The following is a 19,884-nucleotide window of genomic DNA, read 5'->3' on the forward strand; positions in this document are numbered from 1 at the left end:
AATTTTGATAAATTCTAGTCAGTATTTAAGAGATCTGAGGAGCCAAGAGAATTCAGGCTCTGAGCAGCCTTTTTTTTTTTTTTTTTTTTATTTATGATAGTCACACAAAGAGAGAGAGGGGCAGAGACACAGGCAGAGGGAGAAGCAGGCTCCATGTACCGGGAGCCCGACGCGGGATTCAATCCCAGTTCTCCAGGATCGCGCCCTGGGCCAAAGGCAGGCGCCAAACCGCTGCGCCACCCAGGGATCCCCTCTGAGCAGCCTTTCAAGGGTCAAGTATTATCTGGATCAGGGACAATTCACAAAGACTGGCCTGGATCCAGCCAACCACAGAAGATATGATTCCTTTCCTGCTGAAAGGTCAATAATTCTATCTACTCATCCATATTTAACATATTCCAAATTTCTTTCTTTAGAAGAAAATGAGATTTTTTTTTTCCTACGTAAATATTACCAGAAAGAAGTGACCACGTCTGTATTAAGGTTCAACACAGAGACTCCTGGGTGGCTCAGTGGTTGAGCATCTGCCTTTGGCTCAGGTCATGATCCTGGGGTCCTGGGATTGAGTCCGACAATAGGCTCCCTGTGGGCTTTTCCCTCTGCCTATGTCTCTGCCTCTCTGTGTCTCTCATGAATAAATAAAATCCTAAAAAATTTTTTTTCAACACAATTACACTGTCACTATGGCAGAAATCCCGGTTTTGTCCTCCTTATCTCAGGTAAGACTCTGAGTTGTGGCCCAGAAACTAAGGCACTTGAAATTTTTCTACTTCTAAACTGAAGCATAGGGGAAGTTGAGACTTGTGGGACTGCCATGGTCTTTGGTCCTGTGTCCAAGTTCATACGTCTCCACTAGTGCTATTTTTTTTTTCCACTAGTGCTAATTAAGATTTACCAAAACTGTAAAAGCATCAAGTCTTCCTAAGTCTACCTTTGGCAGTCTCCAAAGCTTGACCCCTCAACAAAGGTACACTCCATATCCTCTCCACTCTAAGGGTTCAGAAAGAATGGCCCAGGGCTGCACAACTGATGGAATATTGAATATTCTCTGCAAGTCATGCATGTGTGCAGAGGTTGAGATGCAGTTATACAGTTAAGATATGCAGTGCTACTCTAAGTGCTCAGGATGCACAAGAGGGCAGATGAAAAGGACATCCGCTAAATCTACTCCACTTAATCCTGCTCAGTAAGTACAGGGTCTTTTCATGTTTGTTTTCTACCTATACTAAAACAGTATTTTCCAAGTAATTACAATTGAGGACTAAATTGTTTAGGTTTCACTCTGCTAAAACATATGAAAGGTACGGTGGAAGAGTCCTACGTTAGCTCTTCCTAACTCTGCCATGATGAATCCTGGAATTCCAACTATTTATATAAGCTGAAGTCAATTATATAAAAATATTTTAAACCTATAAAATTTGATGTCATCCCAAATCTGATATTAGATGAATGCCACAATTACCTCTGAGATTCTTCAAGTCTATCAAGTGATTTAAATGTCAGTGAGCAGTTAATTATGACTTTATAAAGATTTATTTGTGGAGCACTTGCATGGCTCAGTCGGGTTAAGTGTCTGCCTTTGGCTCAGATCATGATCCCAGGATCCTGGGATCAAGCCCTGTGGCAGGTTACCTGCTCCATGGATGTCTGCTTTTCCCGCTTCCCCTACTCATGCTGTCTCTCGCTCTCGAATAAGTAAATAAAAATCTTAAAAAAAAATTGAGAGTGAAAGAAAGAGCAGGTGTATGGGCTTGTGTATGAGTAGGTGGGGAGAAGGGGCAGAGGGAAGGAATCTTCAGGCAGCCACCGAAGGCAGCCGAAGCTAAAAGCAGACACTTTACCAACTGAACTACCCAGATGCCCCCAAAGAGGAATTTAGAACAAAAATTGGTTTAAAAAAATTTCAGGTATTTTAATCTATTTCTTAGTAAGAGCCATGTGGATTCAATTTGGCTTACGGCATGCGTAACATGGCACTTATATTTTCATATTAATGTATTTGGAACACCTACCTATTATTCTAGCAAATAAAGCAAAATGAAATAAAATAAATCCTAGTATAGTATGTATTTCTATGACAGAGAAATAGTCCAGTAACAGTTATTTAAATGCAAAAAAACTTTAATCATCTGCTAAAGATGCAAGTCATTTTTCACTAATGTTATTTCAAAGACATGTCATTTAGGAGTGCCTAGGTGGCTCAGTTGGTTGAGCACCCAACTCTTGGTTTCAAGCTCAGGTCATGATCTCGGGGTCCTGGGATCAAGCCCCACTCGGCAGGGAATGTCCTTGTCTCCCTCTCCCTCCGCCCATCCTCTGTCCCCGACATGCACATGATTTCTTAAATAAAGAAATCTTAAAAAAAAAAAAAAATGTCATTTAATCCTTAAAAAGAAAAGATTATTTTTGTTTGTTTAGGGAGGCTTGGCATCCAATGTGGGGCTTGAACTCAAATCCCAAGATCAATTCATATATTCTTGGGGTGCCTGGGTGGCTCAGTCAGTTGAGTGTTCCATTCTTAATTTTTTTTTTTTTTAAAGATTTTATTTATTTATTCATGGAAGACACACACAGAGAGGGTCTCCAGGATCACACCCTGGACTGAAGGCTAAACCGCTGAGCCATCGGGGCTGCCCTAGGATTTTATTTTTAAGTAATCACTACACCCAACGTGGAGCTTGAACTAATAACCTCAAGATCAAGGAGTCACATGCTACCAACTGAGCCAGCCAGGTGACCCTCCTATAGTTCTTTAGACCAGAGTTTCTCAGATCAAACACTACTGACATTTTGGGGTGGATAATTCTTATTGTAAGCTTTTATTTATTGAGAGAGAGTATAAGTGGGAAGGGGCAGAGGGAGGAGACTCCCTGATGAGCAGGAAGCTCAATGGGAGTCTGATCCCAGGACCATGGGATCATGACCCGAACTGAAGGCAGAAACTTAACTGACTGAGCCACCCAGGTGCCCCTGGGTAATTCTTTCTTGTTGTGGGGCTGTCCTATGCACCGTAAAATGTTTAGCAACATCCTTGGCCTCTGAAAACTAGATGCCATAGCATTCACTCACCCAGTTGTGAGAAGTGTCTCCAGACATTGCTAAATGTCCTCTGGGGCAAGTTCACCCCCTGTTGAGAACCACTTGCTTTTAGAGTATATCATGTTTTCTACCCTTTTTACTCAACAGTTAATCAACTCTCAAGTATTCACTAAAATTCTGAAGGAAGTACACACACTAATAAAAAAATTATTTTTAATTAAAGAAGGCTTAACTTAAGACATCATACTGACATCTACTGGCTGGTGCTAAACTGTACATTTGACATATACTGCATTTTTAAAAACCCTCAAAATTATAATATAGGTGCTATTTTGGGAAAGTAGAACAATTAAATGAAAGCAGTAACATTAACATTAGTACTATTTGTTTTTTTGCAAAGTCTAACATATATAATAACAATGATAATTGTCTTACTTTCTTAGTTTTTGGTGTACTATCTTTTGGATGACCTGAATTTTTAATGAATAGTTTAGAGACTGATAATTAGAGGGGATTTTTTTTAAGACAAGTAAAAAAGTCTGATTCAAAAAACTTGCAAAAAATTAAGCAGCATGCTATTTTATGATTTATACTGAAATTTTAAAAGACTAAAAAATCTTTATAAAAACCTAATAATGATAATTCTATAAATAAAACTGCAATTTTCTAAGTATTTTAATAAAAGACATTTGGTAATTAAATACTACTATCAATTAAACTGATGAACTTTATTGGGGTTAAAACTATAACAAAGTTCATCCTAAAACATTTTGCAATGCAAAATTATTTCACTCAAGGAGTGTTTAATAATTTGAATGCCAGGAATTACAAGCAATTTTCAAAAGCAGACTCTTCACATTCATAAAACTTTATACATCATTTGAACTAACATATTTATACTACTAAAATCAAACATGCATCACTTTCAAACATTCTTGTATCATGATTTTATATATTACATTATTTAACACCATTCCCTCATCACTACACGTATTTTATCATACACTTGCACCATTCTCCTTGGATTTCTGATCTTTATCTTCATTCTTGACATTATCCTGCAACACAACAGACAAGGGAAAAGTGTATTGTATTAGATTCTCTTAAATATAAGTTTAAAAATAGACAGTCAACAGACTCTCCAGATAGCTCATTTTGCCATCTATAAAAAACTGACACTGGGAAACTAGAAAAGAACCTCTCAATTCTATGCAGAACAGTTTCTAGTATTTGAGAAAGCTATTTAAGTCCTGAGAAATGAGAGGTCCCAAGGAGTTACAGATTTATTTATTTATTTATTTATTTATTTATTTATTTATTTATTTATTGAGAGAGAGAGAGAGAGAGAGAGAGAGAGGCAGAGACACAGGCAGAGGGAGAAGCAGGCTCCCTGCACCGGGAGCCTGACGAGGGATTCGATCCCAGGTCTCCAGGATTGCGCCCTGGGCCAAAGGCAGGCGCCAAACCGCTGCGCCACCCAGGGATCCCCAGATTTCTTTTTTTAGTGACAAAAAATAGTGAGGCACCTGGGTGGCTCCATATGTTAAGTGTCTGCTTTCATCTGAGGCCCTAATCTCAGGGTCCTGGGATGGGGCCCCACATTGGGCTACCTGTTCACAGTAAGCCTACTTCTCCTTCTCCTGCTTATCCTCTTTTTCTTCTCTCTCAAATAAATAAATACTATCTTTTAAAAAACTAATAAATTGATTTTGATAGTGCCAAAGAGTTTCTTAACTCTGCCCAACAATAAATAGGTTTAAAAGAAGTAAATGCGGGCATCCCTGGTGGCTCAGCGGTTTAGTGCCTGCCTTTGGCCCAGGGCTTGATCCGGGGGCCCCAGGATAGAGTCCTGTATTGGGCTCCCGGTGCATGGAGCCTGCTTCTCCCTCTGCCTATGTCTCTGCCTCTCTCTCTCATGAATAAATAAAAAAAATCTGGGATCCCTGGGTGGCGCAGCGGTTTAGTGCCTGCCTTTGGCCCAGGGCGCGATCCTGGAGACCCGGGATCAAATCCCACATCGGGCTCCCGGTGCATGGAGCCTGCTTCTCCCTCTGCCTATGTCTCTGCCTCTCTCTCTCTCTCTCTGTGTGTGTGTGTGGGACTATCATAAATAAATAAAAATTAAAAAATAAATAAATAAATAAAATCTTAAAAAAAAATAAGGAAATGCTTTTATTTCCCTCAAATTCAATTCACTCTATAGTTCTAAAAAAATGCAAACAAAATTTGCTTTAAGTCTACAATACATAAACCATGTTGACATTCCAACTAAATTCTCAAAAAATATAATCTTTTGGAAATTTCTTTTGATTAATCTGACAAAGGACAGAATACTACTATTTGCTCTGAGAAAAACAACTAAGAGATTAAAGACATTAAAATTTCCAAACAGATTTAAAAGTTAAAATAAACTGAAAAATGAAACTACAAAATTGCTAACCTTCTTCAGAACAGTGTGGATTTCATCCATTACTGTAGATAAGTTTCTGATTGTCTTATTGAGTTGGTTTTCAAACTGCAAATTCATGTTTTCTGAAATCTTTAAGTTTTCTTGCAACTGACTGAAGTCCTTTTTAACTTCTCTGAGTTCACCTGAGAGGCTCTTGTTGGAATTTTCCAAATTTAATATGGTTTTTTCATCTTCATCTGTTTAAAAAAATGAAATTCACCATTTTACCCCTTTAAAATCTCTAATTTAACTTTTAGATTACCAAATATTTAAGGAAGCAGTGCCTGGGTGGCTTAGTAGGTTAAGTGGCTGGCTCTTTATTTTGGCTCAGGTCATGATCTCAGGGTCCTGGGACTGAACTCTGCATTGGGGTCTGTGCTCAGCAGAAGTCTGCTCTATCATTCTTTCTTTCTCTCCCTCCCCCCACTTGTGTGCGCTCTCTAAAATAAGTAAATCTTAAAAAGAAATTTTAAGGAAAATAAAAAAGTTATTCCCCAAAATAGCTACAAATGTCACAGTTAAAAAGCATGATGCAATACTTACTCCATTTAAATGAAGTTTTACCCAAGTATTACTTCTAAACCCAGGTTCCATTTTTAGATGAGTATATGGATTAGAGAAAGCAGAAACTGACAACTAAGTAGAACTAGGGAGGATTTAAAAAGTGCAAAAGAACAAGTGAGGAATCTAAGAATTCACATGAAAATCTAAGATTAATTCTTATAAAGCTAAGCAATTTTATAGTTTTTAATGGTCAAAAGTAAGTTGCATTATGTGCCTAGACTAAAATGCAAAGTATGGATATGTGTACACAGGTATGTATATACAGGTATGTATAAGTGTGTACAATTATATATTCCAACAGGCTTTTCAAAGTACCAAAATACCCAATGCTGTTCCTTACCCGTTTTTTCTTCTAGCAACTGCAGCTTTTGTTCTACTTCAGCTCTTACTTTTTCACTCTTTTCCAATTTTTGCAAGAGGCTTCCTACATCTACCATGGCACCATTGTACACGATAAGACCAACATTTTCTTCCACATCCTTTGATTCTTGTTTTACTGTTGGTGTTGGAAGTAACAGCCTGTTCCCTATAAAAGAAAAGATCACTATTTTATTATTCTTTTTAAATAATTATAATAAAAATAACACAACCTAAGAATAATATACTCAAACCTAGCATATCTTCCTGCAATGCTTCAGATTCTTCATGGTTTTCTTCATCTTTTGAGGTGTCTGTTAATTTCCGGTAAAAGCAAGATTCACGGAGTACTACTTTATTAAGAAGCTTCTTTACCTGTTATGCAAGCAAATAAACAAGTATAAAATGAGAATACATTTTTGATTCTCCTTAACTGTGTTCTAATTTTCACATGTGATGAACAATGGCATCTATATTCTCAGGTATACTTTCCCACTCAAGAACACTTGTGGGTTGTTTGTTTTAAAAGATTTTATTTGGGGTGCCTGGTGGCTCAGTGGTTAAATGTCTACCTTTGGCTCAGATTGTGATCCCAGGGTCCTAGGGTCCTGGGATTGAGTCCCGCATCGGGCTCCCTGCATACAGCCTACTTCATGCTCTGCCTATTTCTCTGACTCTCTGTGTCTCTCATGTATAAATAAATACAATATTTTATTTTATTTGAAAGAGAGCAAGTGTGCGTGCACACACAAATGGGAGGAGAGGTATAGGAAGGTAAGAATCTCAATCAACTCCCCATTAAGCACGGAGCCTGTGTTTAATCTCCTAATACTAAGATCATGCTCTGAGCTGAAATCAAGAGCTGAAGGCTTTAACCAACTGAGCCACCCAGGTGGCACATTTTTTTTTTTTTTTAAAGATTTATCATATTTTCTTTTCTTTTCTTTTCTTTTTTTTTTCATTTATTTAAGGGAGAGAAAGAGCATGAGCAGGGAGAAGCAGACTCCTTGCTGAGCAGGGAGCCCAACTCAGGGCTGGATCCTAGGGCACTGAGGGTCATGAACTGAGCCAAAGGCAGAGGTTTAACCGACTAGCCACCCAGGTGCCCTCCTTGTGATTTTTTTTTTAAAACGGTCTTCTCTGGGCAGCCTGGGTGGCTCAGCAGTTTAGTGCCGCCTTCAGTCCAGGGCCTGATCCTGGAGACCCCAGGATTGAGTCCCACATCAAGCTCCCTGCATGGAGCCTGCTTCTCCCTCTGCCTGTGTCTCTGCCTCTCTCTCTATGTGTGTCTCTCATGAATAAATAAAATCTTTAAAATAAATAAATAAAACCTAAAATCCAAATTATCACTTGAAAAAATTTTTGTTAGTAAAAACCACATAACGCTGATAGAAACACTAATGCATAGATTAAGGTATATGTACTGCTTGGCTTAGTTGGAAGAGCATGTGATTCTAAATCTCAGGGTTGTGAATTCAAGCCCCACACTGGGCTTGGAACCTACTTTGAAAAGAGAGGTGGGAAGGGGGACCCTGGATGGCCAAGTTGGTTAAACATCCTTTTTTGTTTTTAAAAGATTATATTTATTCAAAAAAAAAAGAAAGAAAAAAAAAGATTTTATTTATTCATTCATGAAAGACACAGAGAGAGGCAGACACATAGGCAAAGGGAGAAGCAGGCTCTATGCAGGGAGCCGATGTGGAACTCGATCCCAGAACTCCAGGATCACGCCCTGAGCCAAAGGCAGATGGCTCAATTGCTGAGCCACCCCGGCGTCCCTAAACCTCCAATTTTTGCTTTCAGCTCAGGCTGTAATCTCAGGGTCTGGAGATCAAACCCCACACGGGGCTCCACATTCAGTTATGGAGTCTGCTTAAAAGATTCTTCCATTCTGACCCTTTCCACATCCTTTTGTGTGCACACTCGCTCTCTCAAATAAATAAATCTTTATAAAAACGGTGTATGTACAAAGATATTTATTACAGCATAATCTATAATTATAAAAAATGAAAACTGCCTAGAGGCACCTGGGTAGCTCAGTTGTTGACCAGTCAGGTCATGATCCTCACGTCCTGGAATAGAGTCCCGCATCAGGCTCCCTGCAGGAAGCCAGGCCCCCTCTCTCTGTGTCTCTCATGAATAAATAAAATTTTCAAAAACCAAAAAACTGGAAAAAAAAAAAAAAACTGAAAAAAAGAAAGAAAGAAAAAAAGAAACTGCCTGGCAACTGAGACTATTCTAGGCAATTATGGTACATCTATATTACAGAATGCTTTACAGCCATAAAAAGAACAAAGTGGGTTTCTATTTTCATGGTAGACTGATTATATATTGTTAAATGAAAAAAACTCCAAAGGCACCAGCCAGTTCAGTTGGTACAGCATGGGACCCGGGGATTTATGTTCGAGCCCCACACCGGGTGTAGAGATTACTTAGAAGTAAAATCTTTAAATAAATAAAAAGAGGGATGCCTGGGTGGCTCAGCAGTTGAGCACCTGCCTTCCACCCAGGGGTGATCCTGGAGTTCTGGGACCAAGTACCACATCAGGGTCCCTGCATGGAGTCTGCTTCTCCCTCCCTCTGTGTCTCTGCCTCTCATGAATAAAATAAATAAATAAATAAATAAATAAATAAATAAATAAATAAATAAATAAAAAGAAAAAAGAAATAGTTATCTGTAATGTATAAAATGATTTTATGTATATATTTATACACATATATTATACATCCTTATACAAAATGTCACATATACACACATATGAGTTACTTACAAAAAGATCTAGAAGATTACATGAGGCCAGGAAAATATAACTTTGGAGGGGACTTCTATTTTTTTAAATTTTACACATTTCAGTATTTCTTGACTATATCACTATTAGCTCGTATTACTCTTATATTTCAAGAAGATTGAAAAGATAGTTAATTTTCATTTTAAACATTCATAAGACAGATTACCTGAGCCCGAGAAAGATGTAGTCCAAGAGTATAAAGTATTTCTTCCAAATCCTTTTCAAGAAGATAACCACAATGGCTTTGATCAAAATAAACAAATGCCATTAACAGATCCCTGTTAATAGTGATCATTTGAGTCTTTTCTTTTTCCTAAAGAAAATGTGGAAGATAATAGCACATAATCTTTACCCCTGAAATGTGAGAAATTGACACTGTGCTCATACAACAAAAACATGGAATGAACTTTGCCTTATCTTACAAGTTAAAATGAACTGATCTGGTTTATATATATCAGAGAAAGGAATAAGACATATTGCTTATCTAATGTAAGCACAAATATCAAAAAATAATTGGCTGAATTTTGCACTGAGTGGTAATATATAGATATACAAGGACTTAAACTTCATAACTATGTTATGCCTAGAAGCCTGGATTGTATGAAAAATGGAAATTATTATATTATAAAGAATAGAGTACTCAATAGATACCTTATCTTTAGAGGGCCTCTCCTTGCAGTACCTGTTGATATCTCTTTTGTCATCTCGTTTGTTTATTTCTTCCTCATCTCGATCTATTAAAGCAACACAACAGCAACAAAATACTCATTAATATAGATATTTTCTATTACTGTAGACATAAAAATAGTTTTCTATTACTGACCAATTTTCAAAAGACACAATGGAAAGAAACAGCATATGAATAAAAATGGTTTGGACTTTAATGGGGTGCTGGCTGGCCCAGTCAGTAGAGCATGTGACTCTTGATTTTAGGATTGTAAATTTTAGCCCCACATTACGTGTACAGATTACTGAAAAATAAAATAGTAAAAAAAAAGGGTGGGGGGATTCCTGGGTGGTGCAGCGGTTTGGCGCCTGCCTTTGGCCCAGGGCGCGATCCTGGAGACCCGGGATTAAATCCCACGTCGGGCTCCCGGTGCATGGAGCCTGCTTCTCCCTCTGCCTGTGTCTCTGCCTCTCTCTCTGTGTGTGACTATCATTTAAAAAAAAAAAAAAAAAGGCAGTTTAGCACCGCCTGCAGCCCTGGGTGTGATCCTGGAGACCAGGGATCAAGTCCCACGTTGGGCTCCCTGCATGGAGCCTGCTTTTCCTCTGCCTATGTCTCTGCCTCTCTCTCTCGCTTTGTGTCTCTCATGAATAAATAAAATAAAATCTTAAAAAAAAAAAAAAGAATTATAGTTTTGTTTTTCTTTTTTAGAGAGGAGGGGGAGAGGAAAGGGAGAACGAGAAGATGGGAGGAGAAGCAGAGGAAAAGGGATTCAGAGAATCTCAAGCAGACTCCCAACTAAGCACGGAGCCCAATGTGGGGCTTAATCTCACAAATCTGAGAATCATGACCTGAGCTGAAATTACGAGTTGGCTGCATAGGGGCAGCCCTGGTGGCCCAGCAGATTGGTGCTCGCCTTTGGCCCAGGGCGTGATCCTGGAGACCCAGGATCGAGTCCCACATCAGGCTCCCTGCATGGAGCCTGCTTCTCCCTCTGCCTGTGTCTCTGCCTCTCTCTCTCTCTCTGCCTCTCATGAATAAATAAAGTCTTAAAAAAAAAAAAAAAGTTTAAGAGTTGGCTGCATAACTGACTGAGCCCCTCAGACACCCCAGAAATGAATTATAAAGAAGAAAAGGAAGAAATGCATAGAGACACTAGAAGGAGAAAAAAATTTTACTTTATTAACATATCTATTCCATGTTTAAAGATGGGAACCTGGATAAATCATTTTCTTTTTAATGTTTTTCATTTATTCATTAAGACTTTAAATGATCTCTACACCCAACATGGGGCTCAAATCCACAACCCAAAGATCAAGAGTTGCATGATCTTCTGACTAAGCCAGCCAGGTTCCCAGAATTGTACACTTCTAAATGAGTAAGTTATATAGTATGGAACTGTGTCTCAATAAAGCCATTTTTGTAAAAGGGAAATAGGCAAGTGGTCTAAAGCTGGACTGTGGTGATGGTTTAATAAATCTATAAAGTTATTAAGAATGAGTAAGTTGCACATTTAAAAGTAGTGAATTTTGGGACGCCTGGGTGTCTCAGTGGTTGAGTGTCTGCCTTCAACTCAGGGCGTGATCTCGGGGTCCTGGGATCAAGCTCCACATCCAGTTTTCTGCAGGGACCCTGCTTCTCCCTCTGCCTATGTCTCTACTTCTGTATCTCTCACGAATAAATAAAATAAAATAAAAGCAGTGAATTTTGTAGTATGTATCGGCACTTAAACGGTTAAAAAAATTGTGTCCTTGGAATGGATTTTTCTCATATATGCTATACTATAGAATAGTTCCGCTGCACTATAGATTTATTATTGTAGATAAATTAATTTAGCATTAATTAATGCTAAGAGCCTGTTTCTTCCATTACAAAAATAGAGAAAACAACAGCCTCTGAGTAGAATTATAATTACAAGTTATTTTTATTGAGTATACCATATATTAAACAAAGGTTAAATTCCTTTCCTTTATTAACGTTTTATAGACATGATCCACCTTATGTGAGTTCAACTTGAAAGCTGTTATTTTCAAGACTTTATCTCTCTTGGAACATAGATTTTTTTTTTTCGCCCAACACAACTATCCACATGAAACACATTTAAAGGAACAGGCTCCTGGGCCTCCTGGGTGACTCAGTTGGTTAAGCATCTGCCTTTGGCTCAGGTCATGATCCCGGGGTTCTGGATTGAGTCCCACATCAGGTTCTCCGCTCACTGAGGAGTCTCTTCTTCCTCTGCTACTACCCTGACTCATGCTCTCTAAGATAAATAAAATTTTTTTAAAAAAATAAAGGAACATGCTATCTATAAAAAACTACTTTGTAATCTTTTTCCATGTCATTAATCCTCCCAACAGTTTCTTCAAGGGCTGCACAGAATTTAATTGCATGTCTACAGCAAAATATATTTAAATAATTCTCTATTATTAAACATTAAGACAGGAGCACCTGGGTGGCTCAGTCAGTTAAGCATCCAACTCTCATTTTGGCTCCCTCATGATCTTGGTGGGGGTTGTAGGATAGAGCCCTAAATCAGGTTCCCCTCTCTGCCACCCCCCAACCTGCTCTCTAAAATAGACAGATCTTAAAAATAAATAAATAAATAAACAAATTAATTAATTAATTAATTAATATTAAGACCAATTCTGATTTTTGCTTGTATAGATAATATGGAATGAACATCTGTGTTGGTATTTTATTTTATTTTTTAAAATATTTTATTTATTTATTCATGACACACACACAGAGAAAGAGAGGCAGAGACACAGGCAGAAGGAGAAGCAGGCTCCATGCAGGGAGCCCGACATGGGACTCGATCCCGGGTCTTCAGGATCAGGCCCTGGGCTGAAGGCGGCACTAAACCGCTGAGCCACCTGGGCTGCCCTGTGTTGGTATTTTAAAGGATACAGTACATTAACATTGTCAAATTTCTGTTCAGAAAAAGTGTAACATCTTTTAAAGATTTTATTTGAGAAAGAGAGAGAGAAAGAGAGAGAGAGCGCATGAGCAGAGGGAAAGGGAGAGGGAGAAGCAGATTTCCCAACAGGTCCTGGAATCATGACCTGAGCCAAAGACAGATGCTTAACCAACTGAGCCACCCAGGTGCCCCAATTAAACTGACTATAAGAAATAACTCTTCTATTTAACCTTGTCAATTCTTAAACTGCATCTTTTATTAAAAACTTTTTGTTAAGAGGCAGCTGGGTGGCAGTCAGTTGAGCATGTGACTTGTGGTTTCAGCTTAGATTATCATCTCAAGCGCCCCATCAGTGTCCACGCTTATGGGAGCCTGCTTAAGACTCTACTTATTTTAAAGATTTTATTTATTTATTCATGAGAGAGATGGAGAGAGAGGCACAGACATAGGTAGAGGGAGAGGCGGGCTCCCCATAGGGAGCCCGATGCGATGCAAGACTCGATCCAGTACCCCGGGATCACACCCTGAGCCAAAGACAGATGTTAAACTGCTAAGCCACCCAGGCATCCCTTAAGACTCTCTCTTATTCTGCCCTGCCCCTGCTCTCTCAAATAAACAAATCTTAAAACAACAACAACCATTTTATCAAATTGATTGGTAAAAAATACTCATTGCAATATGCTCCCCTGATTACTAAGAAGATACAACATGATTTTAGACATGAAATGGCATTATGTTTTCATTTTTTAAAAAATCACCATTCTACTTTATTTGAAAAAGCGTGATCTTCAAGTAACTTGAGAGGGTAATGAAATATAAAGTATGGTGGGTGAAATAAAGGAAAACTATGAAAATATTGAAGCAAGCAGCAACTGGAAATACCAGGGAAACCAAATGAGAACTATAATCGATCACCCTATTTGGCTTTGTTGTTTATATTTGTTCAAGTTTCTATTTAAAGCCTATTTGGACAGCTCCAGGAACTTGTATATATATCAGCAAAAAGGAGATAAAAACCCCTCTTTCTCAAGATTTTATTTAAAATTTTTTCTTGGGATCCCTGGGTGGTGCAGTGGTTTGGCGCTTGCCTTTGGCCCAGGGCGCGATCCTGGAGACCCGGGATCGAATCCCACATCGGGCTCCCGGTGCATGGAGACTGCTTCTCCCTCTGCCTGTGTCTCTGCCTCTCTCTCTCTGTGTGACTATCATAAATAAATTTAAAAAAAATTTTTTTAATAAAAAATAAAAAAAATAAAATAAAATAAAATAAAATTTTTTCTTAAAAAAATTAATTTTGGGGATGCTTGGGTGGCTCAGCGGTTGAGTGTTTTGTTTGTTTGCCTTTGGCTTGGGGCATGATCCTGGAGTCCTAGGATCAAGTTCGGCATTAGGTTCCCTGTGTGGAGCCTGCTTCTCCCTCTGCCCGTGTCTCTGTCTCTGTCTCTCATGAGTAAATAAAATCTTCAAAAAAATACAAAAAAAATGTTTGTTTGTTTTTTTTTTAAGTAATCTCTATACCTAGCGTGGGGCTCACACTTATAACTCCAAGATCAAGAGTCACATGCTCTACTGAGTCAGCTAGGTGGTCCCCAAAGTACTCTTTTCCTTATTAAGAGCTTATATGTATTCAAGTGGGAAAAAACAGAAAATAAAGTAAGTAAGTAGTATAGTAGAATAGCTTCTGAGTTCTGTGAGTAGAGCAGAATAAGAAGGGATTCTGAATGTGTATTGGTGGGGAAGACTGCAATTTTAAATTTTTTTTTTTTTTTTTTTATTTATGATAGTCATACAGAGAGAGAGAGAGGCAGAGACACAGGCAGAGGGAGAAGCAGGCTCCATGCACGGGGAGCCCAACGTGGGATTCGATCCCGGGTCTCCAGGATCACGCCCTGGGCCAAAGGCAGGCGCCAAACCGCTGCGCCACCCAGGGATCCCGAAGACTGCAATTTTAAATAAGAGTGGGGGCAGAGCAGGTCTCACTGAGAAAGTGACTGCTGAACAAAACTTCAAATTTGAAACCATCAGGAAGGTAGATCTCTTGGAGTTTCCATGCAGAAGGAATGGCCCTAATATAGGGGCATACATAATGGGTTCAAGAAAGTCACAAAGCCTTAGGTGCGAAAGCCAAGTAGAAAGAGTGGTAAGAGATAAAATTAGAGACTTGATGTGATAAAGTATTAGAGGTCACTGGAAACACTGACTTTTTACACAGAGTGGAATGGAGAGCCACTGAAAGAATCTAAGAACAAATGAAAGAAATCAAATAAATGACTTAAATTTTCCAAATGTTATTCTGGTAATTGTGTTGAGAAGAGACTTTAGAGAAGGGAGTAAAAGCAAGGAAATCAGCTAGTAGGAGGTTTTTATGTATTTTTAAAGATTTATTTATTTATATGGGGGGGGGGGTGGCAGAGACATAGGCGGAGGGAGAAGCAGGCTCCCGGATCCCAGGGCCATGCCCTGATGTTGTATGTAGAGATTATTTAAAATCAATCAATCAATCCTCTCCTCTATCATACACAGACATCACAGGGCAGTATTTAAAGGTCTATAGGTTGCACTTATATTGATAGAAGTTTGTTTGTAGGTTTGTTTTTTTAAGGATTGAGTACTCCACACCGTAGAGTAATTCCTCCTAGAGTTTTAGCGGTTTTATTTTCAAAACCAGGTCCAATGAGCTTTCTGAACAGCTGTTGTAGCTATAGAGAAAACAGCTTCCTTCAGAGAGCAGTACTTTGGGTGGAAAGGAGAAAATCCCTTCACGTTTGCACATTTTTTAATTGCTTATCTATTGTATTCTGCAGTAGGGTGTAAGTACAGATAAGCTATCACCTCAGATGGGAGCTTAAAAAATTTTTTTCCTCCTCAACACCATGGTTCCTTTAACATGTTTCCAATATTCCCAGGTAGCCCACAGTGTCCTACAAAAAAACTCTGGGTTAGACATATGGGGTTCTGGGTAGTGTTAACAGAAGAGAGGGCAGAACTGGTACAGCTGACCATGGAGAAAGCTGACCTGGCTGGTGTGGTAAAGAGAGGCCCCTTGTTTATTACATGCTCATTCTAGGACTGCTCGCCTTAAGCACAAAGTGTCATTCAGGATCTATTTTTGGAGGTTTATTACATATGTCTAGTTCTCAATTCCAACAGTTTAGTGAAGATCTAAATAAAATGCTATGTTATACCTTAAAAAAATCCTCTCATCTATTAATAAAACAATATAAACAGATTTTTACTAAACCGTATTTTACTATTTCTATTCTAAAAAAGAAAGAACACTAGAATTATAGACTGCAATTATACAAAGTCACCAAACAAAAAATGTATTTTTTCATCCTAAGGAGAAATAAGTAAATTTGAATCTTACCATCTTCTTCATCCTCAGCTTCTTCTGCTTCCATTGGATCATATTCATCTTGATTATTATCTTCTTCAGTTTCATCATCATCTTTAGAATCCTCTTTTCTTTTATCTTCTTTCTGTAATTTAAAATGCCTTAAAATAAGCAAAATATCTGACCAAACGTTAAACGATTAAAACAAAACAAAAAAACATAAATTTATTAAATTTACTTGAAATAGAATCATATTATAAAATTCTCTTAACAATATACTTTAGGGGATGCCTGGGTGGCTCAGCAGTTGAGTGTCTGCCTTGGGCTCACAGCATGATTCCAGGTTACTGGGATCAAGCCCCGCGTTGCGCTCCCCACAGAAAGCCTGCTTCGTCTCCTCTGCCTATATCTCTGCCTCTCTCAAGAATAAAATCTTAAAAAAAAAAACCCCCAAACCCAATACATTTTAAAAGTAAACTACCATTCACAATATATGTAAATAAACCACTATGCTGTACACCTTAAAATAAAAGGAACAAAAAAAATAAATAAAAATAAAAATAAATAAATAAATAAAAGGAACAAATTACCAGAAAATGGTTCTAGATATTTATATAGCCCTAATTTGAAAAATTAAATTTCTAATAATACACAAAAATCTTTTAGTTTGGCCTTTATATTTTGCTATCCAATGGAATCCATCATCATTTGTTACTCTAAAGACTAAAGGAAAACTTCTAAATAAGGTTGCTGACGTAATGGAAATAATTACAGACCTTCCTTTCATCTCTATCTTCTTTTTTATCTTTATCATCGCCTGATTTTCTCCGTTTGGGTTTTGGCTCATCAGTTTCATCATCTCTGTCTTCTTTTTTATCTTTTCTCTCATCTTTTTTGCTTTTCTTTTCCTTTTCTTTTTTGTCCTCTTTCTCAGGAAGAGATAATAATGATTTGTATATTCTGACACCAAAATCTCTTTGAAGCATTTCGTTGAAAAGTTCTGCAAATAATGAAACCTATAAAAAGATACCAACAGTAACTCAGCTAACTTAAATAGAAAATTGAATAAATCCAGCATAATAATTTATCAAATGACTCGCCACATCTAACAATATGCGCTAACCAGAGAGTGATAATAATTGATGTCAATGATGTTGAGATCTTCAAAAGACTCAAAAAACTCTCTTGAAGATATAAATTTATGTTTAGCATACTTTTGGCCAAATTTTAGAAAGAATAACAAAACTGTACCACAAAAAAATTTGAAATCAGTATAAAAAAGGATTTCTATTTTACACAGCATTTAATCTTCATGATAAATATTTTTATTTACTCAACGAGTTTTTCTGAAATGCCTCCTATGCATTGTTCTAGGCATTGGGAATACAGCAGTGAAGAAGATAAAAATCAACTCTAGGGGCGCATGGATGGCTCAGTCAGTTAAGCAGCTGCATTCAGCTCAGATCACTGTATCAGGGTCCTGGGATCCTGTCCTGGAATAGGCTCCCTGCTCAGTGAGGAGCCTGCTCCTCTCCAACCCCACTCAGGTTCTCTCTCTCAAATAAGTAAAATCTTAAAAAAAAAAAAAAATACTGACTCTAATGTGCTAATGATCTAATGGGAAGAGTAAAAGATAACCAAAGCACCAGAAAATCTTAAGAAGAAAAAAAAAGGAGGGGGGTGATTCCTGGTGGCTCAGCAGTTTAGTGCCTGCCTTCAGCCCAGGGCGTGATCCTGGAGTCCCAGGATTGAATCCCACATCGGGCTCTGTGCATGGAGCCTGCTTCTCCCTCTGCCTGTGTCTCTGCACCCCCCCCTGCCCCCGCCTGTCTCTCATGAATAAATAAAATGTTAAAAAAAAAGGTGGGGGGATAAACTCAGAATAACAATAAAGTGCAGTGTAGTCAAAGAAGATCTCTCTGATTAAGTGACATCGGAAAAGTGACCCACGGGTAGGCCGGGTGGTTCAGTGGTTTAGCGCTGCCTTCGGCCCAGGGTGTGATCCTGGAGACCAGGGATCAAGTCCTACGTCGGGCTCCCTCCATGGGGCCTGCTTCTCCCTCTGCCTGTGTCTCTGTCTCTCTCTCTGTGTGTCTCTCATGAATAAATAAATAAAATCTTTAAAGAAAAAGATTGCAAAAAAAAAAAAAAAAAAGAAAGAAAGAAAGAAAGAAAAAGGAAAGTGACCTGAAAGTGGCAAAGAAATGGGACATATTAATACCTAGAAAAGCATTTCAGGCAGGGGACACAAACTGAGAATTCTAAGAAGGAGGAATGCATTATTACTATGCAAGCATCCACAGACAATGACATACTCATGAACCTAAAATTATACACTGAATTTTCTATATAAATATTTCTAAGTACGGGGTGCCTGGCTGGCTCAGAACATGCAACTCGATCTCAGGGTGTTGAATCTGAACCCCAAATCAGGTATAGAGGTTACTTAAAAATAAAATCTTAGGGATGCCTGGGTAGTTCAGCAGTGGAGCACCTGCCTTTGGCTCAGGACAGGATCCCAGGTCTGGGAATTGAGTCCCACATCAAGCTCCTTGTGAGGAGTCTGCTTCTCTCTCTGTGTATGTCTCTGCCTCTCTGTCTCATGAACAAATAAACATTTTTTTTTAAAGATCTTATTTAATTATTTATTTATGACAGAGAGAGAGAAAGAGAGAGAGGCACAGGGAGAAGCAGGCTCCATGCAGGGAGCTGGACGTGGGACTTGATCTCGGGTCTCCAGGATCACACCATGGCGGCGCTAAACCACTGGGCAACCGGGGATGCCCCAAATAAAATCTTAAAAAAAAAATCTTAGGGCAGGTGGGTGGCTCGGTAAAGTAGCTGACTCTTGATTTCAGCTCAGGTCATGATCTGAGAATCATGAGACTGAGCCCTGTGTTGGGCTCTTTGCTCCCCAGGCTCTTCTATCAGTGGGAAGTCTGCTTGAGATTTTCCCTCTCCCTCTGCCAACTCCTACTCTCGCTCTCAAATAAATAAAAATTCAAAAAGAAAACATAAAAAAAAAAATCTTAAAATTTTATTTCTAAGGCTATTTCCAACAGATTCAAAGGGTCCAGAACTTGAAATGGTTGACCACAGCTCTAAAATACGTAACCTTTGGGGCACCTGGGTAGCTCAGTGGTTGAACATCTGCCTTTGGTTCAAGTCGTGATCCCAGGGTCCTGGTATCGAGTCCTCATCAAGCTCATTACAGGGAGCCTGCTTCTCCCTCTGCTTATGTCTATGTCTTTCTCTGTCTCTCATGAATAAATAAAATCTTAAAAAATAGAATAAAATACATAATCTTTGGCAGTGTATTCAGAGTATTTAATAAATTTTAATCAGACTATTTTCCTTATCATAAAGGATAATGTAATGTATTAAAATTGAATTTGTGGCACGCCTGGGTGGTTCAGCAGTTGTGGGATGCCTTTGGCTCAGGGCGTGATCCCAGAGTCCTGGGACTGAGTCCCACACTGGGCTTCTTGCATAGAGCCTGCTTCTCCCTCTATGTCTCTGCTTCTCTGTTTCCCTCATGAATAAATAAAATCTTTATGAAATTATTATTTTGGAATAATTTACATCTTTTTTTAAAGAATGAACCAATCACTTCTTTAGGGATAAAAATATTCAATTATTTTGAAAAATAAACTACATGTTGTAAATCTGTTCTATGATAATGGTAACAAAGAAAGAGATTCAAGTTGAAAAATAAACATCAATTATCTTCCACCTCAATCAATCACCAAGTATAATTTTAAATCCCAC

At 38.4% G+C, this 19,884-nt stretch overlaps 1 protein-coding gene across 5 annotated transcripts in view; it reads right to left on the bottom strand.

Moving 5' to 3' along the window:
* Positions 1 to 2,103: 2,103 nt before the first annotated feature.
* Positions 2,104 to 19,884, bottom strand: part of CCAR1 (cell division cycle and apoptosis regulator 1) — a 62,944-nt gene continuing 45,163 nt past the window's right edge. For all 5 annotated transcript variants that reach the window (XM_041749326.1, XM_041749325.1, XM_041749327.1 and 2 more), the window contains 8 exons: positions 16,893 to 17,132; positions 16,150 to 16,261; positions 9,850 to 9,932; positions 9,365 to 9,511; positions 6,664 to 6,784; positions 6,393 to 6,578; positions 5,480 to 5,685; positions 2,104 to 4,097 (listed from right to left, as the gene is read on the bottom strand). In XM_041749326.1, the coding sequence (XP_041605260.1) occupies positions 4,038 to 4,097; positions 5,480 to 5,685; positions 6,393 to 6,578; positions 6,664 to 6,784; positions 9,365 to 9,511; positions 9,850 to 9,932; positions 16,150 to 16,261; positions 16,893 to 17,132 (1,155 nt within the window). In that variant the 3' untranslated portion in view covers positions 2,104 to 4,037. The remainder of the gene's footprint in view (positions 4,098 to 5,479; positions 5,686 to 6,392; positions 6,579 to 6,663; positions 6,785 to 9,364; positions 9,512 to 9,849; positions 9,933 to 16,149; positions 16,262 to 16,892; positions 17,133 to 19,884) is intronic.

Source organism: Vulpes lagopus, chromosome 3 (genome assembly GCF_018345385.1).
Source record: "Vulpes lagopus strain Blue_001 chromosome 3, ASM1834538v1, whole genome shotgun sequence".
In the NCBI taxonomy this organism is placed as follows: domain Eukaryota; kingdom Metazoa; phylum Chordata; class Mammalia; order Carnivora; family Canidae; genus Vulpes; species Vulpes lagopus.